General features: G+C 38.1%; 1 protein-coding gene across 1 annotated transcript in view; it reads right to left on the bottom strand.

Annotated features, from left to right (window-relative positions):
* Nucleotides 1–23,164, bottom strand: part of TDP1 (tyrosyl-DNA phosphodiesterase 1) — a 112,825-nt gene that overhangs the window by 77,569 nt on the left and 12,092 nt on the right. Inside the window, exons 7-12 of the mRNA XM_065403143.1 lie at nt 19,814–19,906; nt 14,143–14,313; nt 13,110–13,188; nt 11,435–11,620; nt 9,320–9,368; nt 7,669–7,735 (exon numbers count right to left, since the gene is read on the bottom strand). Of these exons, the coding sequence (XP_065259215.1) occupies nt 7,669–7,735; nt 9,320–9,368; nt 11,435–11,620; nt 13,110–13,188; nt 14,143–14,313; nt 19,814–19,906 (645 nt within the window). The remainder of the gene's footprint in view (nt 1–7,668; nt 7,736–9,319; nt 9,369–11,434; nt 11,621–13,109; nt 13,189–14,142; nt 14,314–19,813; nt 19,907–23,164) is intronic.

Consider the following 23,164-nt stretch of genomic DNA (forward strand, 5'->3'; position numbering starts at 1 on the left):
TAAAATCCTACCAAAACAAATTCTAAACCTGACTGCAGAAGATGGGGGAAATCATTCTTTGGCAGCAAGGTTGAAAAGGAAGAAAAGACAGAGAGCACATTTCAATATAACAATAACTTGAGGGTTACTTCCTGTTAAATATCTTAGGGCAATAAACACATCTGAATCAGAATTTAGTTAGCCCTGAGTATGGTTAAAGGCTGATCTTGTGCCACCGTAACAACCTCAGCAGTGTTCAATGTGCTAAGGGCTAAATAAGGAAAGTTGAAAGGGACTAGCTTTGAGAGATTATTATAATTAATTACTTCAAGCTGTGGTTTTATTTTTGTTGAAAGTTAAAAAAATTATGTTAAGGTGTGAACTGAAGGCTGAGGCATGCATGGCAGGGCGAGGAAAGAACTTTGTGTGAACATCTTTGCTTATTGGAATTATGTAATCAGCATTACAATCAACCAATTTCTGCTATTATCCTCTTCTTTAAAAAGACTAGAGTTCTTTGTAACCCTGAGTAGCAGTTTAATTTCAAACTGGAAACCCATTCTTCCTGTCACTTTTGCCAATACTTTATCGCAGTTTCGTTTTCTCTTGAGATTTTGCAACATTTAACAGCCCATTGCTCATTTATTAGGACTCCACCTCTGTTTCATTTGGCAGTCTGCTATTCACACTGTCTTTAAGGGACATGTGTCTCAATTATATGCTGCATCAATAAAGTATAAATAAAACAGAGCTATTTTAGCAGACTGCCAAATTATCACTGCTGCATTAAAATGGGGTAGACTTCCCCACCACCACAACCCCAGGCGTTCTTTAAAATTTCAATCAATCAATCCAGAGCTCCTTCAAAACCACCCTAGAACAGAAGACATACTTACTTCCTACACTTACCAGCTATTCCATCTCAGTGCCATTCAAGAATGATTTCTTACAATATATTCTGGAGTGTCCTGTCCAGTCTTACATGACTGGAGAGTTGGGGCTTCCACCACATCTCTTGGGAGATTAACTCAAACAGACTTTAGCCTTTTTTCCCTTTGCTCAGTTTCATCTCACTACTTTTAGACACACTCCTGCACTGTTCTAAATAATTCTTCCTCCTACTTAATGCTTACAATCTTTTTTCTGAAGAATTGTAGACTATTAAAAGTGTATTTTGAGATTCACCCGCATTTTTCCATGCCAGCAGATTTTAATAGCATCTCCATTTGCTCCTTACTCACTAGGGATGAGATTTTAAATGACTCAGGAGTACAAGTTGAAAGTCAACTGGACTTGTGCTCCTAATTCACTTAGGCACTTTTGAAGAATTGCATCCTTTATTTTTTCACTTCCCAAAAATTGCTTACCTGAAAGCTATATCTTCATAGTGTGCATTTCGTGATCTCATTCTCTATTATTCTAAAGAGAAGTAGCTCCTGGTTTCCAGATTCCATATTTATCCAGATTCCCAAACAGTAAGTAGATAATGTATGTTTTTTCTCCAGTTGGGAGTCACTACTTTCTGATTTATGAAGCTGCCTTCTATATATTTTAGGAACCAATCTGATATGTCTGTGGCTATTTCCCACCCACCACCTACCTACCTATCCTCCCCAAGTACAGCATACTGCAATATAAGGTGACTAAAGAGTAGGCCTTATTTTTTTATTTTGGCTTTTCTCCTATCCTGATGGACAATAAGGTGCCACAGTCCACTTTTGTTTTTCATTCCTTGTACCCTTCCCTAAAGTATTTCTCCACCACCTCCACTGCTATGTAGGTGCTATAAATCCTTGTGATACGTAGCATCACCCTTTCACCTTTTCTTCCCATCTCTACTGACATTCTATGTACTGTATGAAAATCATCCCATCATTTTACTTTGCCCACTAGATTCTAATCTCCATAATTTCTAGATTCTAGTAGAAGTTTTTTATTTTTCATGCTAATTCCATTGTATAAGGATTTTGTAGTACAGCAGCATCTGTCTTATTTGTCAGCTTTTATTTCACAATTCCATCTTCAACCTTGATTTGTATGTTGGAAATAAATGCTAGCTCGCTTTCCTACCCCAATTGAAGAAATTAAAGATGGAGAAGACTAAATAGCCCACATACCAAAGCATCACGCGCTCTTTGAACAACACGTACTTTGTCAAGAATTAACATTGTTAATGTGCTACTATATACTTATAATACTTCACAGAAATCTTTATAGTGTCATGCATTTTGGAGTACAAGACGATCTTTCTGTTATGGTCTAATGTAATAAGTCATCTCCTAGCTACCACTTTTAATTTTTGAAAAGTTACTCTTAAGAAGGCAATTTTAATTCTACCCCATTTAGAAAAAGTAACTGGGTTTGCCACGCATCTTATGTGTTCTATATTTCCACTACAACTATAGCTTACCTGACTAATGCATAGCCTAAAATGAAATCTGAACATCAGACTGATACAAGTTTGTGCTCTTCTAGGTTTACCAAACAAAGACCAATGAGATAATTCTTCCATCAGCTAAACACAAGGAAATGAACAGTCTTTAAGATGATATGCCAATTAGGCAAGATCATATTATAATAGGTAGCATTATTTCAAAATGCATATCTTTGCTACAAAACAGAAGAAAACACTTATGTACTCCTTTGCATTACATGGTGATAACTCATTTGCAATTGTTATAACCACCTGCAGGGTTTTAAACGCTTGATGCTCTTTTACATACTTGTTGGATAAAAAAATTTTTTTGTTCCATTCAGAATTCATGCTTTCAAAAACAAAATGAGAAGAAAGGGCAACTACCCAAACAGAGAATTCAAAGGACTTTATATGAAAACACACAGTATATTTCATCTCTGCAAGTTAAATAGCCACTCCAGCCTCTCTGGTTTTTGGTACCAATAGGATGAAAGAAACCAGAGCCTGCTTTTTTGCATGTGATTCTATTCAGGGAGAGGGGAAGTTCAGCTAGCATAACACCATGGAACCTCCTCCATGCAAACTCTGCCCGCCCATGCATATGATTAGAGATTCATTTTCTTTAATATCAGCCCCCTGCAAATCCACCGAAATTAAGAATGATTAGTTACACAGATTTCTGCTTCATGTAATTAACCAGCCCTCCAGGGGTTGGTGATCAGGCCCAGCCATGACCAGAGGAGCCTGTCAGCAACACTGATGCTGATGTGAGAACAAGTGGTGCCTGGGAAGTAGCTGAGACACACTGCTCCTCTGAGGATGCCTCAAGGTATGAGAGACTTTGGTTATTGTAGGGTTACTATGTAGGGAGGCAAACCTACTCTTCCCTCAGTTCAACAGGCCTCAAGACAGAATCTTCTACCTAATCTCAACCCCTTCACTTTTTAATGTGGGAGGGAATGACCTAGTCCAACACTAAATACTAAGAAATATGATTAAATACCAGTCCACAAATGTGATTTAATTCTCTGATGATCATACAAGGTTGGTTGATAAAGGTAACAGTGCTGATGTAGTATACTTAGACTTTTGTAACGCATTTGACTGAGTACTGCATGATATTCTGATTAAAGCACTAGCACTATACAGTATCAATAGTGCACACATTAAACTGACAGAAAATAGCTAATGGGGAATCACCATCAAATGGAAATGTCCACTGGGGATTCACAGGGACTGGTAGTAGGCCTGGCACTATTCAACATTTTCATCACTGATTTAGAAATAAATATAAAATCAATTTATATTTTATAAATTTATGTTATAATTTGCAGATGGCAAAAATTGGCAGAGCAATAAATAAGGAAGAAGACAAGGCAGTCATACAGAATGATCTCAACGATTTGGTAAGACTGGCTCATTCAAACAAAATTAGTTTTAGTACTGCCAAATGCAAAGTTTTATATATCTAGGAACAAGGAATGCAGGCCATACCTACATCATAAAGGGCTGTATCCTGGACAACGACTGAGAAGGATTTAGAGATAATAGTGGACAAGCAACTCAACATGAGCTCCCAGTTCAACGTTTTTGCAAAAAGGGCTAATACAATCCTTGGAAGTATAAACAGGGAAGCAGTCAGTAAGAACAAGGTGGTCATCTTACCTCTATATTGCATTGGTAAGACTGATACTGCAATATAGTTCTGGTATTCATATTTTTAAAAGGATGTTAAAAATTGGAGAGGGTGCAGAACAGAGGCACAAAAATGATTTGAGGGCTGGAGAAAATGTTTTCCAGGGAGAGATTTAAAAAGCTTGATATGTTTAGCTTATCAAAAATAAGATTGAGAGGTGATTTGATTATAAGCCATAAGTACCTTTATGGGGAGAAAATGCCATGTATTAAAGGGCTCTTTAATCAAGCAGAGAAAAGCATAACAAGAACCAGTGACTGGATGCTGAACCATGACAAATTCAGTTTAAAAATAAGGCCTACATTTTGAACAGTGAAGATGATTAACCACTGGAACAAACTATCACAGCAAATGGTGGATTCTCCATCTTTTGGTCTCTTCAAATCAAGACTGGATGCCTTTCTGTAAAATTTGCTTTAGCCAAACCCAAGTTATTGGGCTCTATATACAGGAGTAACTGGGTGAAATTTAATGGCCTCTGATATACAGGAGGTCAGACTAGATGATCTAATAGTTCCTTCTGGCCTTAAACTCTATGAATGTATGAAGTATAAAGTACAGAACTCCAGGATTTGAACTTCAAGTATTGGATGTAACAGAACATCTTGTGTTATCATAAGGACAGACAATGGCATGAAGACCTTAAAGGTCTATTAATCTAGACAAAAATATAGTGGTAAAAGAGAACATAGTGAGCAGAAAAAAAATAAATAAATAAACGCAGTCTGTATCAAAAAAGACTACCACCCTTGGAACAAACTGTACTATTTTTACAATTGCACTGAAGTGCCTGACACATGATTTTCCAGGGTCAGAAAAGTGCAGCTATGATATTAAGTGTGCACATCTCCTTCTTGTAAGCGTGTACTTCAAAGCTCATCTATTTAAATTCAGAACTGTATTACAGAGCTTTGGTGTGGAGGTCTACCACAATCTGCCACACACTTTCAAAATATTGGTTGGTATTTCTAGCTTTCTTTTTGTGGGAGTACAAGTAGCCATTACACCAGTAAAGTATCTCAGAGTGTTTCCTTCTCTCTATTCCTTTTCCCTTCCTTTAGAATAGTATCTGTTTATTTCTGCCAATTCCTCCATGTTGTGTCTCCAAGTCTTAGTCCCACTTATTTTTGTCAGTAAGGGAGACCCTTCCAAGACACTAATTTCGTCTCTTACTTTCTCACCCACCCCAAAGCCCCACATCACAGCAACCCTCCAGCAGCAGATTCCTCCATAGCGCATCAGTATTGCTTTTCAGAATAAAGGGACAAAGAAGGTTACATGTTAGAGGACTACTAGACACTCAGACCAAGGATAAACAAAAAACTGATTGCTTCTGCACTGCATACGTTGTCATGCAACACTCCTCAAATTCCCAACAGGAGTCGCAGCATGGACAGATTTCAGTGCAAAACCTGGGAAAAGGAGTCCTGGGGGGCCGGGGAGAGTGTGAATATCATTGTTCTAAAGACATTCTGATTAATGACAAAGGAATATTCTTTAGTGGTCACAAGTACTTTTGTATACTGCAAAGGCCTAATCACTAATGCATATAAGGTCACAGGTATTTTTAATGAGTATGTACAAACAAGGAGTTAGTAGTATGTATTTAATCTTAACTTCCATTTCACAGTATTTGAGTATTTAAATTCTTACACTAGATATTATTTTTAAAGAAATGTTAACTCATTTAAAGTAATTTCAGAATGAGCTTTTATTTGCAGTTCTCTTATCACAGTTCTAATAGAAGGTCTTAAAATGGAACTGCAGTGAAACATTTTCTGATGTATAAATAATAGCTGGTACAAGCTGTCTGATCTAGACCTATTTATACATATTTTGTTCTCAGTCGGTGAGAATACTTTTTCATTTTTGTTTGTTTCAGAAGTCTAAAGAAAAACCAGTTAAGTGCTTCTGACTGTAGACAGAACGAAGTACATAAGCATCTGGAAAAGTGAATGACATCTGTCTCGCCATGTACAAAGAAGCCAGTACATTGCAGATGATATGCTCTACAATTTGCAAAGAAAGGGCTAACTGACATGGTACTTAAAATGCTGGTAGCTTGCCTACACTAAGGCTCTCTAGGTTGTTCCTTCTAGTGTTAACAAGTCTGAGAAATGTTACAAAATTTCCCTAGTGCAGATAAGGCTTGATTTTTAAATTGGTGTCCCTTTAAATTCTTGGAGATAGCACAGCACTTGCATTAAAAAAACTGAACAAATGAAGAAGTCATTTAAAAGCCTCCTGCTTTCAGTCACAACACATTGCAGCAAACTGCAAATCTGGTGTAAGAGTTAAATCAATAATGAATCCAATCTGATACAGTTTTGAAATCAAAGGAATTGCATAGTTAAATCACGAACAGAGGGGCTATGTAAAAACGGTAGTTTTCTTACTCCACAGATTTGTGCATTGTGTGTAGCCTGAGTAACATCTGCTCACTATATACTGGCAAAAGTGATCACTACTTCCTCCTTACTCACTCCACTATTAACTATATTGGCTGTACAGTGATATGGGAGCATCAGCTGGATTCTACTCTGTTTCATGCATCAGAATTAAATCCATTCCCATTTCAGAATTTTAATACTGCTGACGAGCCAAAAAGTTCCAGCTGAATTTTCAAAACCCGGTTTGCAGGGCTGGCCAAGCATCAATTATTTTCATTTGTAAGTTAACAAATTTGTAACTGATAACATGGAATATCACAATGCCAATTTCAGACAAACATTTTTAAAACTGTAATCAGCCTTGAAAGTTCCATTAATGCATTTTTCCCCATTTAAAACCATAAAGAATGTTATATCATAGTCTCTTGCAATGCACATGGAATGAAATTAGACAAATTATCAGGTAGAAAACCAAGCTCCATTGGGCTGCAGAAAGACTCTAGGCCCCATTCCTTTTCATTTTTTACTTTCAAATGGAGTATTTGTACTGACAATAAATCCTTCCTCAAAGACTTCACCTGAAGTCCTGGCCCCAGTGAGATCAATGGTAAAACTCACACTGACTGCAACTGGACCAGAATTTCACAGAGCATTGGTATTTTAGAACAAGCGAGGTCATAAATATGTTATATAAATAAATAAGGGTCTGGCTTGCACCATAGCTGCTGCATTGCAGTAACAAGATCTTCCTGATCCTGTTCAGACCAGCTTCAGTTGGGGCCAATATCAGAAAACTCCTGCCCAGATCTGGAGGATATGGGGCTCAGGGCAAAATAGCAGTACAATCATATCATCGTTCCAGGTCGGAAAGGAAGATTTAGACAACGTCTTAGATTTCAGTTTTAAAAGTAAATTTCTGGTGATTAGCTGACCTGGACATTTCATAACAGGATTTCATAGTGTCTGCGAGTTCTTGTGACAGAGCATATACTGAATCTCTGTGTGGTACGCAAAACACAGCTAGATTTGGAAGCAAAGAAATTGTTTAACGAGTCTAAAATCTCACAAGGCATCTGACCAATTTGCCTAAATTTGCATTCCACACCACAACGTATTATAGCAATGTAAGTTTAACCATACTGTCTGGAAATCAATGCTGTAAAGGATCAAGAGACAGTTTCACTTACTGGAAATAAGAGTGCAGCCAAAGTTGTTTCTGTGCAGTTTGTATACTGTATGGAAGAGAGCCACCAGCTCAAAAGAAAAAGAAACAACATTATAAACACTGGTATTTGATTTTTGAAAGACATTTTGAAAACAGTCCAAAAATACATTCTCAGTAAATAGTGAGGGGGTAGGAGAATACATTAGCTCCAATTTCATCTCATAAAATGTTCCTTTGAAAAACAAATCAGAAGCCTCCTGTGATACTAAATGGTTTGTCTTGTCAGAAAGAAAAAACTTAACACAAATCCCCAAACATTAAGTAATCGATTTACACCAGAAAATGAATTCAGAAATATCAGATTAATGATTCACAGTTCAATCCCTTTTTAAGATACCTCTGTGGATATTTTTCATTATTATGCCCAATGGAGCGCATAGCCCATAATCAAATCCATAGATAGATGAGCATTATTCACCTACACAAGAAACAGTGAACAAGAAAACTTCAACCAGGTCAGTGACCATTTTATAAGGCAGCACTTTAGAACATGGGTATCACATGCTAGACATTGAGATATGACATTTCTGAAAACATGGTCTGTGCCCAAATTTGAAACATGCACACTGACTTCAGGAATATGGACCTGGGAAGAATGAACTTAACAACTGTAGAGCACAGAATGTTAAAATATCACCTGAGCAACCATTGCTACTCCTAGGATAAGTACCGTATATACTCGTTCATTAGCCCATTCGTTTAAAAGCCGACCCCCCAAAATGGATAAGTAAAAATAGCAAAAACAGTGTGACCCTTTCATAAGCCAACCCTATATTTCAGGGGTTGGAAAACTTTGGCTCCCGGCCCGTCAGGGTAAGCCGCTGGCGGGTCGGGACGTTTTGTTTACCTGGAGCATCTGCAGGCATGGAGCTCCTCAGCTTCCTGTGGCTGTGGTTCACCGTTCCCAGCCAATGGGAACTGCGGAATCTTCCCGCAGCTCCCATTGGCTGGGAATGGCAAACGGCAGCCACAGGGAACTGAGGAGCTCCATGCCTGCAGACGCTCCAAGTAAACAATACGACAATGTATATTAGGTATTCAATTCAATGATTCCATAGAGTTTAAAATCATCAAATTTTGGTGTAGACCCGTTTATAAGCCTCCCCCCCGCTCTTTGATGCGTCACTTTTTTACTGAAAATATTCAGCTTATGGACGAGTATATACGTTATATTATTTTCCATTACGTTCCATGTCTAAGTCGTGGTTGAACATGAATCAAGCCTTCTACTATTCTTGCTTGCAAAACCCAGTGTAGAGAAGACTTTTGCATAAACACAAGCACATCCAAATCATTCAGTTTGTTGCCAGATCCCACATACCATTAAGTCATAGTTCTGACCTGGAACAGTATTCTGTATCTGACATGCAAACTGGACTAATAGATTTGTCATTTACATGCCAATACACAGAAAGCTTTGCAGTGCTGGTGTCTGAGCTCCAAAAACAAATCACAAGACTGGCTTGTTAGCCAATAACCCAACAGTCTTCCCAACACAGCCAGCAGCTTGAGGCTCATTCAGAAGAAACACCAATCACTGAAACATTTACACATTGTCTAACAACGCATTATCACAAAAACTTTAAATGAATAGAAAAATTATTTCTATTTACCAGGATATCCTTCCAAACTTTGCCTCACATTGTCCACAGTAGGGTAAATCTTTAAAAAAAAAAAAAAGTAATAATCAAACCAAGCTAATTGAAATAATGCAGTTCTAATAAAATATTACTAAATTTGAAATAAAGATATTAGAATCCTATTATTTTAAACACTGACTATTCTGACAAGTCATATAGCAAATTATGTGAAATAAAAGGACACACTCCTCCAGGAAAGCAAGAAAAGACTGAACACTTAACACAATACAGGAGTCTTCTTAGAATTAAAAAAAAAAAAAAAAAGCTATTAACTAGATTTCATTGAAATTAAACTACCCAAAGTGGAAAATTAGTTATGAACCAGTAACAAACATTCAACACTTATTCTGTCAGTTATCTTATACTGCTGCTGGGTGAATATCCATGAAATTCAGGGTTGAAATCAGCAGAGACTGCAATAAACATATTCCAAGTAATGCCCCTGAGGTCACAGTGGGCTCTTCCCTGACTGATAAGTCTATTCCTAACTTCTAGTTTACAAGACTCTGTCCTTTCTCTTATGTCTAACGATGGAGGAGTGCAAGTGACATGGATACTGCCACTTGAGGAGATACACAAAGAGGGGATTATAGGATGTGGAATGAAAACAGAACACCTCACATTTTGGGAACTACATTTTAGAACACTTTGGTGATTTGAACTTAACACAAAATTGATGTTTCTGGGATCTCATCACAGTTTCCAAAATAGAAAACATAATGTAGCCGTGGGAAGAAAATACCATCTTCTAGATTAAATGTAAAAAAATTCTCTCCACTTGTGGTCACAAAGATTTCAGAGGATTTTGAGGGACTAGATATGTTGCCTCTTGGTGTTCCAGGACAAATACATTGTCCCTACTTAAGGTATATCTACACTTAAAATGCTACAGCAGCACAGCTACAGTGCTTCAGTGTAGACGCTCACCTCAACAACAGGAGGGGTTCTCCTGTCGCTGTAGATAATCCACCTTCCTGAGAGATGGTAGCTGGGTCAACCGAAGAATTCTTCTGTCAACCTAGCACTGTCTACACCAGGGAGTTAGGTCAGCACTGCTATGTCCCTCAGTAGTGTGGCTTTTTCACAACCCGGAGAGATTAGTGATGCCAATATAAGTTTTCAGCGTAAACCAGCCCTTATATTTTCCTTGCAATTTCAAAAGAAAAATGATTCTACCCTTCTCTTCCCAAAACCTATTACGTTATGTTTCTGTTTGAGAATGACTGCTACATCCTACTCCAGTGGAAGATGTATTTTAGTGATGGCCAACTCTCATATATACAGTTTGCAAAATGATCTAGGATCTTTCTACAATTCCATAACTCAATTTCTCCCTCCTTTGGACTGTTAAAACCCAGATGGTCACAGTGCTGTTGGCAAAATCCTACAGTAGAGCTAAAATAGCTACATTAAATCCTTTTCTTAAAAATGTTTAAATTAGTTTTTCTACTGGGATAGAGAAAATGTGGCGCAGTATACAGATGTGGTTATATACTAATCAAGAGGTAACTCAAGGGGGCTAGTTTTGCCCAAATTACCTTGACAAAAAAAGGATAGAATTGTGAAATAATTATGAAAGGCAGAAAAACACAAAAAGCTAAACCAAAGATCTAGTTCTAGTTATACAGAAAGTTGTCATCTCTACTGGTTACAGACAGAAAATAATTGCATGTTTTCTGCCAATTCATCCCCTTTATTATGGAGTGAAATCACAGAGAATAAACTTAATTCTCATCTGCTGATATACTACCAATGTCTCATGTCTGACTTAAGAAACATTGGAGAATTGTCCTGTAAGTTGAAAGCCAGATTCTAAGGCTTATTATACTTCAAGTGTAGCGCTATGATTTTGTCCATCACATAGGTACAGTAACTATTTTATTCTTTTATCATTAAATAATTGTAGAAAAAAATTGTTCCACTTCGGCAATTTTAAGTGGAAAATCCTGGATAATTTTTTTCAGAAATCATGGCAAACTGATGTTGACAACAATGAGACTTGTTTGTGTTATCCTACTCTGAACACTGGAAAAAACATAAGTAGGTAAACAAATAAAAATACCAACCACCACCACCTAGAAAACATACCAAATGAATAGGAACGTCAGGTTTTGCTAGAGTCTTCACACTACTGCCTAGCGTAACCAGGCTCTCTCGAAATTCTGAGCACAACCACTTGGATTGGTCAGCTCCCATTGATCCAATACTTGAAAACTGTCCTATCACCGGCCAAGATTCTTGTGCTGGTATTGGTGATGTATACTCTTTCAAAAGCTATTCGGGAAAATAAAAACATTTTGTTAGACTTCAACATGTCAAACTACATAAAAAGTTTTATAGCCAGGTTTCAGTATTTAAGCTCGTTTGATGCTCTCTATAATTAAGCAGTTCATTTGCCACTAGTGAAAAAAGTTGGATTATCTATTCAAGAATCCAATATAAAAAGCTACTCAACTAAAAAAAAAAAATTTTTTTTTTCAAAACCATGATGCTCTCTTCCACGGGGAAAAGAGATTATGAATAGTTTTGTTCAAATGAGCTAAAACTGCCAGATACTTCCTGAAACATGGAGGCTGGGATTATCAGAAGAATCTAAGGAAGTTAGTCACCTAAGTCTTTTGAAATCTGATGGATATTGGGCACCTAACTCCTTTAGTCTCCTTTGAAAATTCCCAGCCTCAGATGCCCAGGAGAGAGTGAAAGTGATACAGAGAGAAAGGAAAGAAGGTGTGTGCACGCGTGCGCAGGGGGGAGGGAGAACAAAAAAATTTCCTCTTCAAAATTCTTTCTAAGATATTCTTACTGAAAAGCTAATTAGGAAAATATGCAAAACCAAGTTCACAAGTATGTAAATGCCAATTAAATTATCTGAGAAAAGGTTAGACATAACAGAGGCTCTAACTGGCTTCATGATGAGAGCTGCATTCACACTCTAAAAAGGTGTGAGTTTTTCATTCCAACCATAAAATAAATATACATATTCAAACATTTACTTTACAAGGGGGATCTAACCTTTATAATTTCCTTGTCCAGTGAAAGGTTGAAAACTATCTGCAGTCTCTGACTTTCCATTATGTCATAATGAGGGAGCGTGTAGCTCAGATTTCAACGGGAGGTCAAAGAGCGGATACTTCTTTGAGTGGAAAATGAATGAGACAAAATGACACATTTAGCAGGTCACTGACATTTGTGAAAGACAGGTAAAAAGTTTGGCAGAGCATGAAATTATCATGCCAAAGCAGTGTTAGGTATAGAGTGCCTTCTCAACTTTGGAAATGTTCATATAACAGACAACATGAGGTATCTTCTTACAGTTCTGAATAAATCTGTACAGAACCATAAAAAAGAGAGTATTTTACAGTAATCCCTAGTGGAAGGATATTCTATAGTAAAATATGTAATTTGACTTTTTCCTCGGTCATGCCTACTGACAACTTCTGCTATGCGCCTACTCAGGTAAGTATTCCTCTTCCATTAAAATGGCTTCTGATCTGCTATTTACCTACATATGTAACAAGTCTGTCATCATGATATACAGAGTCCATAATCTATGGTTTTGCCACTGCCTTTAGAAAATGTCATTCTGACAGCCATATATGTTGGAAGAAAGGAGCTAAGTAGCTTACAGTTAACATTAGAAAACTGTAATGAAGAGATGGAAAGATTAAAAATATCCAAAAGAAGTCTGCACAAAAGTTGTTTATGGAAAGAGAGAAGGAAAATAAGAAAGAAGAGAAAAAAGTGAATGTAACAATTCCAATACCTTTCTAAGTCTAAGGTGACCCCATTTTTCTTTTTGGTTGCCTTGGTATCGTCCTGGGGTTGATCCAAGCAGATATACTCTTAAAAACATTAAATATGTTAGTTCATTTAGGATTTGAAGTATTATCAACCAAATAAAAGAGAGGAGATAAAAATGAGTCGGGGAATAAGCCATTTCAAGCAAACTAGCATCCAGAATTGCAAGGTGAGGAACAGAAAGTGGAAGATAGAGTACTTTATTTTATAGACAAAGCCATCATCTTCCATTTAGCATGTAAATCTCAATCTGAATCTAAAAAACTGCACATTAGAGAGAAATTTACACAGACAATTTTCATTTACAAGATTCAACACTGATTTCAATTTAAGTAACTTTATCAACATGGCCTGATATATAAGCATTACCAAAATACAGTATACATAAATACAACAGAATTAATAATACAGAGTAGCTGGATTGTATTCAGTGTATTATGTTACTATTGTCCATTTCTGATTGCTAGCCTGATAGCAAATGCCAGACTCTCCATATCGTTTCTTTCTTTTCTCCCAAAGTTATATACAGATTTATTCTTTGCTTTTTAGCAGACAGTCTTTTACTATTGCTAATAGAAAATCCCTCTCTAAATTTTTTTGTACAGAAAATGTTTCTCTCTCCTCTAAAGTTGGGTTCTCTGCATTTCCAGCATAGTTTACAGAGGGTCTTCTAGCTTCCTCTTACCCGCCCACACCCCAGTTGGTGCTTACAAATTCTACATTTAAATAAACTATTTTTCATTTAGTTCTGGGGTCCAGTGGCTCATCCTAAAATTACTATAAAAAGCCAAGGAACTTTGTACCCCTTAACGTACATTAACTGACAATATTAAATTGCATTTCTAGATTAGTTTTTCTGATTACAATTCTTAAAATCCATATATCAGAAATCTCTTAAATAAAACCCTCCCAACTCTGTATAACCTACATTGAGTGCCTAGCCTCTTAAAAGAGCACAAAGGTATCCACATTAAAAGGTAGCCTGAGATGATACATACCTGGTCTCTGAAAGATCATGCTCTTGGATGATGTCAGCCCATTCCTTGAGAGTAGGGGAATTATAACTCGTCAAATAGTGTATTAGGTCAGACTTAAAATTGGTTACAGATTCACCAGCAGAACCAGTGGTTCCATGCGGTAGCCGTGGATATAGGGGGCTTAGCCATATTCTAAAAAAGTAGGAAAGAAACACTAAGGCACTATATTTATTCACGTATCGTATATTGCATTATATATATTCTAAGAAAAGTAGATCCAGCAGTCCAATCAGAATGCCAGATAGAAATAGTTTAATTAGGGGATGATTCTAGTCATTTTATTAATTGCTAATAATTACTAATAAAATGGCTTAATCAATTTGTCAAGCATGCACAGTAATCTCAGCTGACTCAACTCACTCTTCAGATATAAATGGAAGGTTAATTAAGAGCACAATTTATTATTCTGTCAAAACAGAACGGCAAACGTATTATCCATTATAAATTTCTTGGAACACTAGCCTGCAATTACACTCCCTGGGTCACAGACTGTGCACCACTTTGACTATTTATCCCCATCCCGTAAATCTACAGTGCTATAGATATACAAGTGTTAAATAAATAATAGTCTGAATGCCAGTGTTTGGACTGACTAGTAATACTTGTATCCAGAATTGTCACTCTAAATTGAAAATTGCTCTGCTGCAAAATAGATGTATCTACTAATTCATGAAATGACAGAGAGTTAAATGAACCAAAGCTAGAGGGCCTGAAAGGTCTTTATGCTTTGAAGAAATAAGGGGGACAATCATTTGTCACTCCAAAATTTCTTTCAGCACAGAAGAAGTGGGGATACAAGAAAGGGGAGTGAGTCACAGTCACCTCCCCAAATCCTTTCTATTATGGAGAAGGGTGCGGATCTGCCACTATCCTCCTTCAAAGGAAGTCAGTAGTGTCCTCTTCAGAAGATTAGGGTATTAGGGTTCTAGATAGAAGACTATTGTTGCTGCCATGAGCCTCCTCACAACCCTAGATCTCCTGTTCAGGGTTCTCCAAAGCCTTATGAAGAGGATGGGAGAGTTTTTTCCTGAGAGTATTAGAAGATCAGACAACTTTTTGAAATTAACGAGGCACAAGGAAGCTGTTAATGGGGGGAGGGGGCAGGGGGGAGAGGAAGAAGGGAGTAGGACAGAGGTTACCTTTTTAAAATTATAAATTCTGTGCGGGAGGGACAGTCTTTCCATGTGTTCACGTAGTACAACAGGCCCACCATCCTGATTTGGGGCTTTTGGGCACTACTGCTATATAAATAGTAAATGGCATTCATAAAGATACAGATGCCGAAAATACCTTGCTGCTGTTGCTTAACCCTGCAGTACGAGTTCTCTCAAGGTTTCCAAAGGCAATTCATGATCATAGAAAGCAAAACATTATGTTGATATTCCAAAATAGTGAGCAATACTACTTTCAAATTCAGGAACAATAAAAATAGTTCTACCATATGTTGGCCGAAAAGACAGCACCTTTGCCATTAGTGATGCAGATGTAGCATAGATCTGCATTTGTGTGAACAGTGGTTTTATCACGTCTAACCATCTACTAGTTGCTTTTTTAACACATTTTCTCTTTTTTTAAAAACACATCTCTTGTCCCTCAGCAAAACTGTCATCCAAAATGTAATTTTCCTTCAGGGAAAGAGATTAGGGAAGATTATTTATAGCCAATTTCAACCACCACTACACAAACCAGAATTAAGCACATACATGTTTTTGTAAGAACAAAAAATCTGGGTCTTATTTTCTTCCCTATGGCAAATGGAAAAGCACCCTTATGAGTTAATCTGCATTCCGGGTAGACTGTAAGCCCACCATCGAGATATCCTTTCCTATTTCACATCACTGTAGCTATAGTAACCAAAGCCTTTGTTAAATTCTCAAAGGATATGTACTGTCTTCCATAATTGAAACATCTACAATTCCAATTGGACCCATCATACTGGGAATCCTGCATGTTGCAACAACTAGATACCAGAGTTAATACACACAAATTGTGATGGACGAAGTTCTGATAAAGAAGAAATTATTCTTTTTTAAATGATTGAGAAATAGGGAAACTTGCCAGGAACTCAAAAAGGCCTGGTTTCGTGCCTGCATGGTTCTCTGTAAAATTCAACTGGCAGAAAGAAGACCGGAGAGTAGAAAAGCACTGAAGTCACAGGCATCTCTAAAAAAATAAGACATTTTAAAACCAGAAATACTGGTTATGTTTTCTGCTGCTTCTCAAAAACCCCTAATACGCTTTTGCTTCAGTGAGATGGAGACCATAAAAGAGTGATTTAAGAAGGCCCCAAACACTATTTCAGCCTTATAACTGTCTTGACAGAATGCTTATGAGCCAATATTCCTCACGAAACTGTTCAGTTATGCTTTCTCCCATACAGTATCTGTTTTAATCAACAGAACTGGGAGTATATCTGCTCAGTAGAGAGACTATAAAATTTTTTTAAATGTGTGGACTTTTAAGTAGCTGTTTTGGTTTCTTCATAATAGTTAGAACTTTCTATCTAAATGGGTTAATCTTTACATAATTAATGAACACAGCTTCTCATAATGAAAGAGTTGAAATTGGCTCAAAAACCTGAAGTGGTCAGAAATGAAGAAAAAAAATGATGGCCTGCTTAGGTTTCTTATATATGGTAAGGGTAACATTTCTTACATGTAGCTACAGCTAAGAAAGTCATGATTTATTGGTTCAGAAGTTGCTACCACTGTTTGTTATAGTTGTGGTTTTGGTGTAGGGTTAAATTTGAGTTCTTCAGTCGCAATGCCACTTACTCAAATTTTGGGCATCCAGGTCAAATTTAAGTGAGAGTGGCTTTGCAACCTGGTGCACAGTGTCAGAACACTACTCAAACCTGCAGCAATTATAAAAAGCTGCTGTGTGCTAAAAGTTGCAGTGTATGTTCAAAGTTGTGGTTTCCACAACAAAATCTCAACCTGTGGTTTTCTTACAGTCTTACACACAGCTCGGATCTCAGCCATTACCATAATTTTAACCGAGTTCTTCGGGATAGGAACCATCTTTTTACTCTGCGTTTGTACCGCACTTAACACAATGGAGTCCCACTCAGGATTGTGGCCCCTAAGTGCTAAAACCAAACAATTAAGCCCATTTTTGCTAAATGTCCTCTGCTTCTGCTACAGTACAAAAAAACGTAAGGCTCAACAAAAATAACTGAGCTTGCAATGTTAAATATTTTAGGCAGCCTATTTTCTAAAATTTTAGACTTCTAATAATGTTGGAGTCTGTCATGCCATTAAAGCACACCCTGCCTCAGGTGTGAGTGCCAGAATTTGCCTCAGAGAATTCCTTAGAACTCCCTGGCACATAAATCACTGCTACCCTACTTCAGGAGTTGAGGCACACTCCCCCTCATATGTTAGGCCCGCTCCACTGGCCGTTGCACAATAAGTGAGGTCATGGCCCCTCCTCAGGGGTGAAAGTAACTTAAAGGATTTACTGGTACGCCGGAGTCCTGGGTGGGGGTGTGGCCTCAACCGGAAGGGGCGTGGCCTTTCAAGATTTAAAAGCCCTGGGGCTCCGGCTGTGGCTGGGAGCCCCAGGGCCTTTAAATCACTCCGGAGCTACCAGCTGCAGAGGTGGCTGGGAGCCCCGGGGGTCCAGCCGCTGCAGAGCTCCGGGCCCTTTAAATCCCCGCATGAGCCCGGCTGCCGGAGCTCCGGCAGTGATTTAAAGGGCCCGGGACTCCCCGCAGCGGCTGGAGCATTGGGCCCTTTAAATCCCCGCCCGAGCCCGGCTGCCGGAGCTCCGGTGGCGCTTTAAAGGGCTGGAGCCCTGGGCCCTTTAAATCACCACCATAGAAGCTGGTCCAGTACGGCATGGCGTACTGGTTCTTGCCGGTACGCCATACCGGACCATACCGGCTTACTTTCACCTCTGCCCCTCCTTCTCCCTATCTGTCTGTGCACTGCCAGAGGCACCTGGAGAACAGTCCTTAGGGTCCCCTGCATATACTGACTGCGACACGCCTTTGCACAGAGCAAGCAAGCAACCAAGCAGAGGGGGAGATCTATTCTAGTCTATATACTTTTTTATAGTATGGTGATGAGGGCAATATTTGAGCATTGTCCAACAGTGCATTAAGCATACTCACTACATATGTCACGTTTGTCCTCTCATCCTCTTCCCAAAGGGAGAAGTATACACAGTCAAGTGTCTTGTTTTGGTAGAGGTTTGTTGACTGTTTTGGTTTTTTTAGTTTGTTAAATAAATATACCTATTGCTATGTGTTTAAATTAGGGAATGCAAAGTCAAAGAAATGTGCCCAGCATTTGGAGCAAGAAGTGGCGAGTTTGTGATGATTCTTAGTTCCTGGCAGAATCCATTGCATTGTCTTGGACCACCCCCAGAGAAGGTTCTGTTTCCCTGCACAGATGAGCTTTACTCTTATTGTTGAGAGTTCCCTCCCATACTACTCATCCTATAAGGCCAGCCAGCCATCTTTGATATGTTCTTAATGGTGATGAAATTTTAGTGAAGACATTTAGGGAATTAGTTGCCTCATCTGATATGGGGCTTTTTCAAAACACTAGGCACCTAAATACCTTTAAAAATCAGTTAAACACCTATAGTATTCAAAGAATCAAGTCCTAAGGAAATACAACTATTATCAGTCAGTCATCTGGAAGCAACCACAATAAAGTGTAGTTTTATTCTGAAAAGAGACGCTCTAAAAATGGTATCATGGAATGTTTAATTGTATCTCAGTTGTTTCCAGATCAAATTTGGTCAGTTTACAAGTAAGAACATACAGTAGGCCAAGTATATATTTTTTTTAAACTTGGCTGCCTACATTTAGATGCCTCAATCTGGACATCTAAATACACTTCCCTATTTTCAGAGCAACTGCATCTTTCATGGAAGTCAATGGGGATGCACAAGTTTAGTGCACGTGATAGTCACTTCACTTGTTAGATGCCTAAATGAGGATTTGGGTTGCTAACTTTACACATCCAAATTTTAAAATTTTGACCATAGTTTTTCAAATCCCTCCATATTTGAAAGTAGGCCTGTGTTTTTCTATTCTCATGAATTAACATCAATAAAAGAGTGAGAGTCCAAATCATGTCCCCCGTTATGTGTCCATTGTGATTGCATAGGTAAATCCAGTTTCCCGACATGCCATTGCAGAGCCACAGTAGTTAGTAAAAGTAAGACAACCTCTCCCCCCACATCACACTACACATGAACACCTAGCAGGCCTTATTTATTTAACAGGAAAAGAGAAGAAAAAAAAAAAAAGTCCATTCCTCATGTTCATTTTTCAAAAAAACAACAAGGAGTCCGGTGGCACCTTAAAGACTAACAGATTTATTTGGGCATAAGCTTTCGTGGATGAAAAACCTCACTTCTTCAGATGCATGGAGTGAAAGTTACAGATGCAGGTTTTTCACCCACAAAAGCTTATGCCCAAATAAATCTGTTAGTCTTTAAGGTGCCACCGGACTCCTAATCTGTATCCACAAAAACAACAAACACTGCTACCCCCTGATACTTGACTTCATTTTTCAGGTCATCTTCAACACACAATACAGCATGAGACATGTAGCCTCCTTGTTTAACAACTGGTAGGTAGCAAAGACTCTACTATAACAAAAAAATGGTTGCTTACCCCTGAGTTTTCTGGTCCCAATCAGCATCAATAAGATTGGATGTGTGTATCACAACTCGAAGACCTTCTTCGTATAACAACAACATCATTTTCCTTAGAAATAAGTGCACAAAATTCATGAAGTATCGTAGTAAGAAAATACAGAACACAATAAAAAATCAAAAGATTGCTCTATTAAACCCCATTCCTCCCAAATCATTTGGATAATTAACTGCACTATGAAGGACTGGAGCCTTTGTAAGGTCTAGGCAGCCTGACTCCTGAGCCTGTCATATAACTGACCTGGAAAATATTTAAAAAAAAAAAAAGAGAGAGAGAGAGAGACCGAGACCTGGATCCTGCAATATTATTTTAGAGAGAGAGAACACGCACACACACACACGTATATACATACGCATGCACACACACCCCTGCAGTGAAAACAGAGGTTTACAAGGGACCTCCATCTCTTCCTTAGCATAGTATCATGCAGTCTCTTAACTATTACAGAATATAACTCTAAACTCATGTGGCTGATACCATCTTCAGAAATTTTGCTTTAATCTTTCAACATTAGTGTTCAGCAAACTGGGATTAAAACACCCATTACTGAAAATCGATATTGTAGTTTCACTTGTGCTCATGACATAGTTAAGGCAATGTAGTTAGGGATCTCAACATAATGTAGTTTTGGGAAACTCATACACCAAATTCTTTACCCAGTGTGGCTGGACTATGAAATAAGCATTTTTACATTACAGTTTGTGTCAAAGTCAGCCTAACTTCTGTACCCAAAAAGATAATGGAGCAAATAATTAAGCATTCAATTTATAAACACCTAGAAGATAATAAGTAACAGTCAGCATGGATTTGTCAAGAACAAATTGTGTCAAACCAACCTAATAGCTTTCTTTGACAGGGTAACAAGCCTTGTGGATAGGGGGAAGCGGTAGATGTGGTATATCTTGACTTTAGTATAGCTTTTGATACTATCTTGCATGACCCTCTCATAAACAAACTAAGGAAATACAACCTAGATAGAGCTACACTTACAAAGTTTGTGGACGATACCAAGTTGGGAGGGTTGCAAGTGCTATGGAGAACAGGATTAAAATTCAAAATGATCTGGACAAACTGGAGAAATGGTCTGAAGGACAAATGCAAAGTACTCCACTTAGGAAGGAACAATCAGTTGCACACATACAAAAGGGGAAATGACTGCCTAGGGAGAAGCACTGCAGAAAGGGATCTGGGGGTCACAGTGGATCACAAGCTAAATATAAGTCCACAGTGTAACACCGTTGCAACAAAAGCAAACATCATTCTGGGATGTATTAGCAAGAGTGTTGTAAGCAAGACACGAAAAGTAATTCTTCCGCTCTACTCCGCGCTGATTAGACCTCAACTGAAGTTTTGTGTCCTGTTCTGGACACCACATTTCAGGAAAGATGTGGACAAATTGGAGAAAGTCCAGAGAAAAGCAACAAAAATGATTAAAGGTCTAGAAAACATGACCTATGAGGGAAGATTGAAAAAAACTGGGTTTGTTTAGTCTGGAGAGGAGAAGACTGGGAGGGAACATGATAACAGTTTTCAAGTACATAAAAGGTTGTTACAAAGAGAAGAGAGAAAAATTGTTCTCCCTAACCTCTGAGGATAGGACAAAAAGCAATGGGCTTAAATTGCAGAAAGGGCAGTTTAGGTTGGACATTAGGAAAAACTTCCTGTCAGGGTGGTTAAACTCTGACATAAAATTGCCCAGGGAGGTTGTGAAATCTCCATCACTGGAGATTTTTAAGAGCAGGTTAGACAAACACCTGTCAGGGATGGTCTAGATAATAATCATGCCATGAGTGCAGGGGACTGGACTAGATGACCTCTCAAGATCCCTTCCAGTCGTACACTTCTATGAAAAAGTCTAATCTTTATAAGAATGATCAACTTAAAGTTAATGGCAGCTGCCAAAAATATTCTTCCAGCAACCTCTAAAACACAGTGGTTGACTCTGTGCAGCCTGAAGCCACAAAAGCAAACCAACAGAAACATACAAAGAAAAGATACACCCCCATGTTACAGTCTTCTCTATTTGTCTTGGAATGAGAAGGGATTTGTTATGTTCCAAGGTCTGCGATTAAAATATTTTCAGTTGCTGGGCCCACAGGAGACCGCAAAGCTTCATCTGCAATGGACTGGGTCTTTTGGGTAATGCACTTTTGAAAGGCAGTCAGAGGATGCACCTTTTAAAAACATTGGGGTCAAATAGAACTATAACATTTAATATGATCATTTAAAACAATTCAAAATACATTGGGGGGAACAAAATAAAATGCCGCATACAGAGAATACTTTAATGAAGATGGGATGTTCATGCTATGCTACACAATGTTATTCATACCATTTAATTAATTATAGACAAAAACATTTGAAGGCTTTTTTTTTTTTTTTTTTTTTTTTTTTTTTAAAAGGATGATAGTGGAGTGCCAGCTGTGCTATTGTTAAGGTTAAGAACTGCTTTCTGTTTAAATAAATAATTAACAATTTTAAGAATAACCACTCATTCCTGCAGCCTAACTTCTTTGACTCAGGAACCGACAACAGCCTGTCTCATCCAGAAAGAGAAACTGACGAACAGTATGACTCTTTTGTTTGTTACAAGTACTTATTTCTTTCCCCCTCTCTTGCTTTCCCCTCCCTGGATAAACAAGAGGAAGGTCAGCTGCAGGCAAATTCATGAGGAAGTTCATTTAAGACATTCATCCTTTCAAACCCACTTTTTAGCTTCATTTCACCTTTTTATACGTTTCCATGGAAATTTGAAACCAGTTTCAACAGGGCTAGGTGTTGGAATGTCTGAAGTCCAAGAAGTACCTTTTTCTATCTCAAACCCAGAAAGTGTCCAGTGACTAAGGAAGTTTTCTACCTTTGGCTTGCAGGTTGCAAACTCAATACTCTGCTACACCGAGTTGTAAAGAGTCCATTTGTGACACAGTTTTCCCATTTTTCGAAACTCCTATTTGGAGCAGTTACTTAAAAATCCAACCCTTTTGCTCCCAGTTTTGTTTTCTTTTTCTAAAGCAAACCTGTTTGATTCTCCTGGAACTTTTTTCTAAACCAAAGAATAGATAGAAAAAAAGACATGTCAGCGATGTCCCAAAATTTCACTCTGCAAGAACCTTTTCTGACATGTCTAAAATCTAAGTTGTACAGGAATAAAACATGCCACTGGAAAACAGCAATGATATCAATATGGGGGGAAAGGAGAGGTCCCAAACCATATAGCAGTGGCCTTTCTACTCTGTTAAACTATATGTGATCATGGGACGATGTGTACTGACATAGCATCAAGGATTAAATTCATTCCAGTTCAGATAA

The sequence above is a fragment of the Emys orbicularis genome, chromosome 4 (genome assembly GCF_028017835.1).
Source record: "Emys orbicularis isolate rEmyOrb1 chromosome 4, rEmyOrb1.hap1, whole genome shotgun sequence".
NCBI classification, from domain to species: Eukaryota; Metazoa; Chordata; order Testudines; family Emydidae; genus Emys; species Emys orbicularis.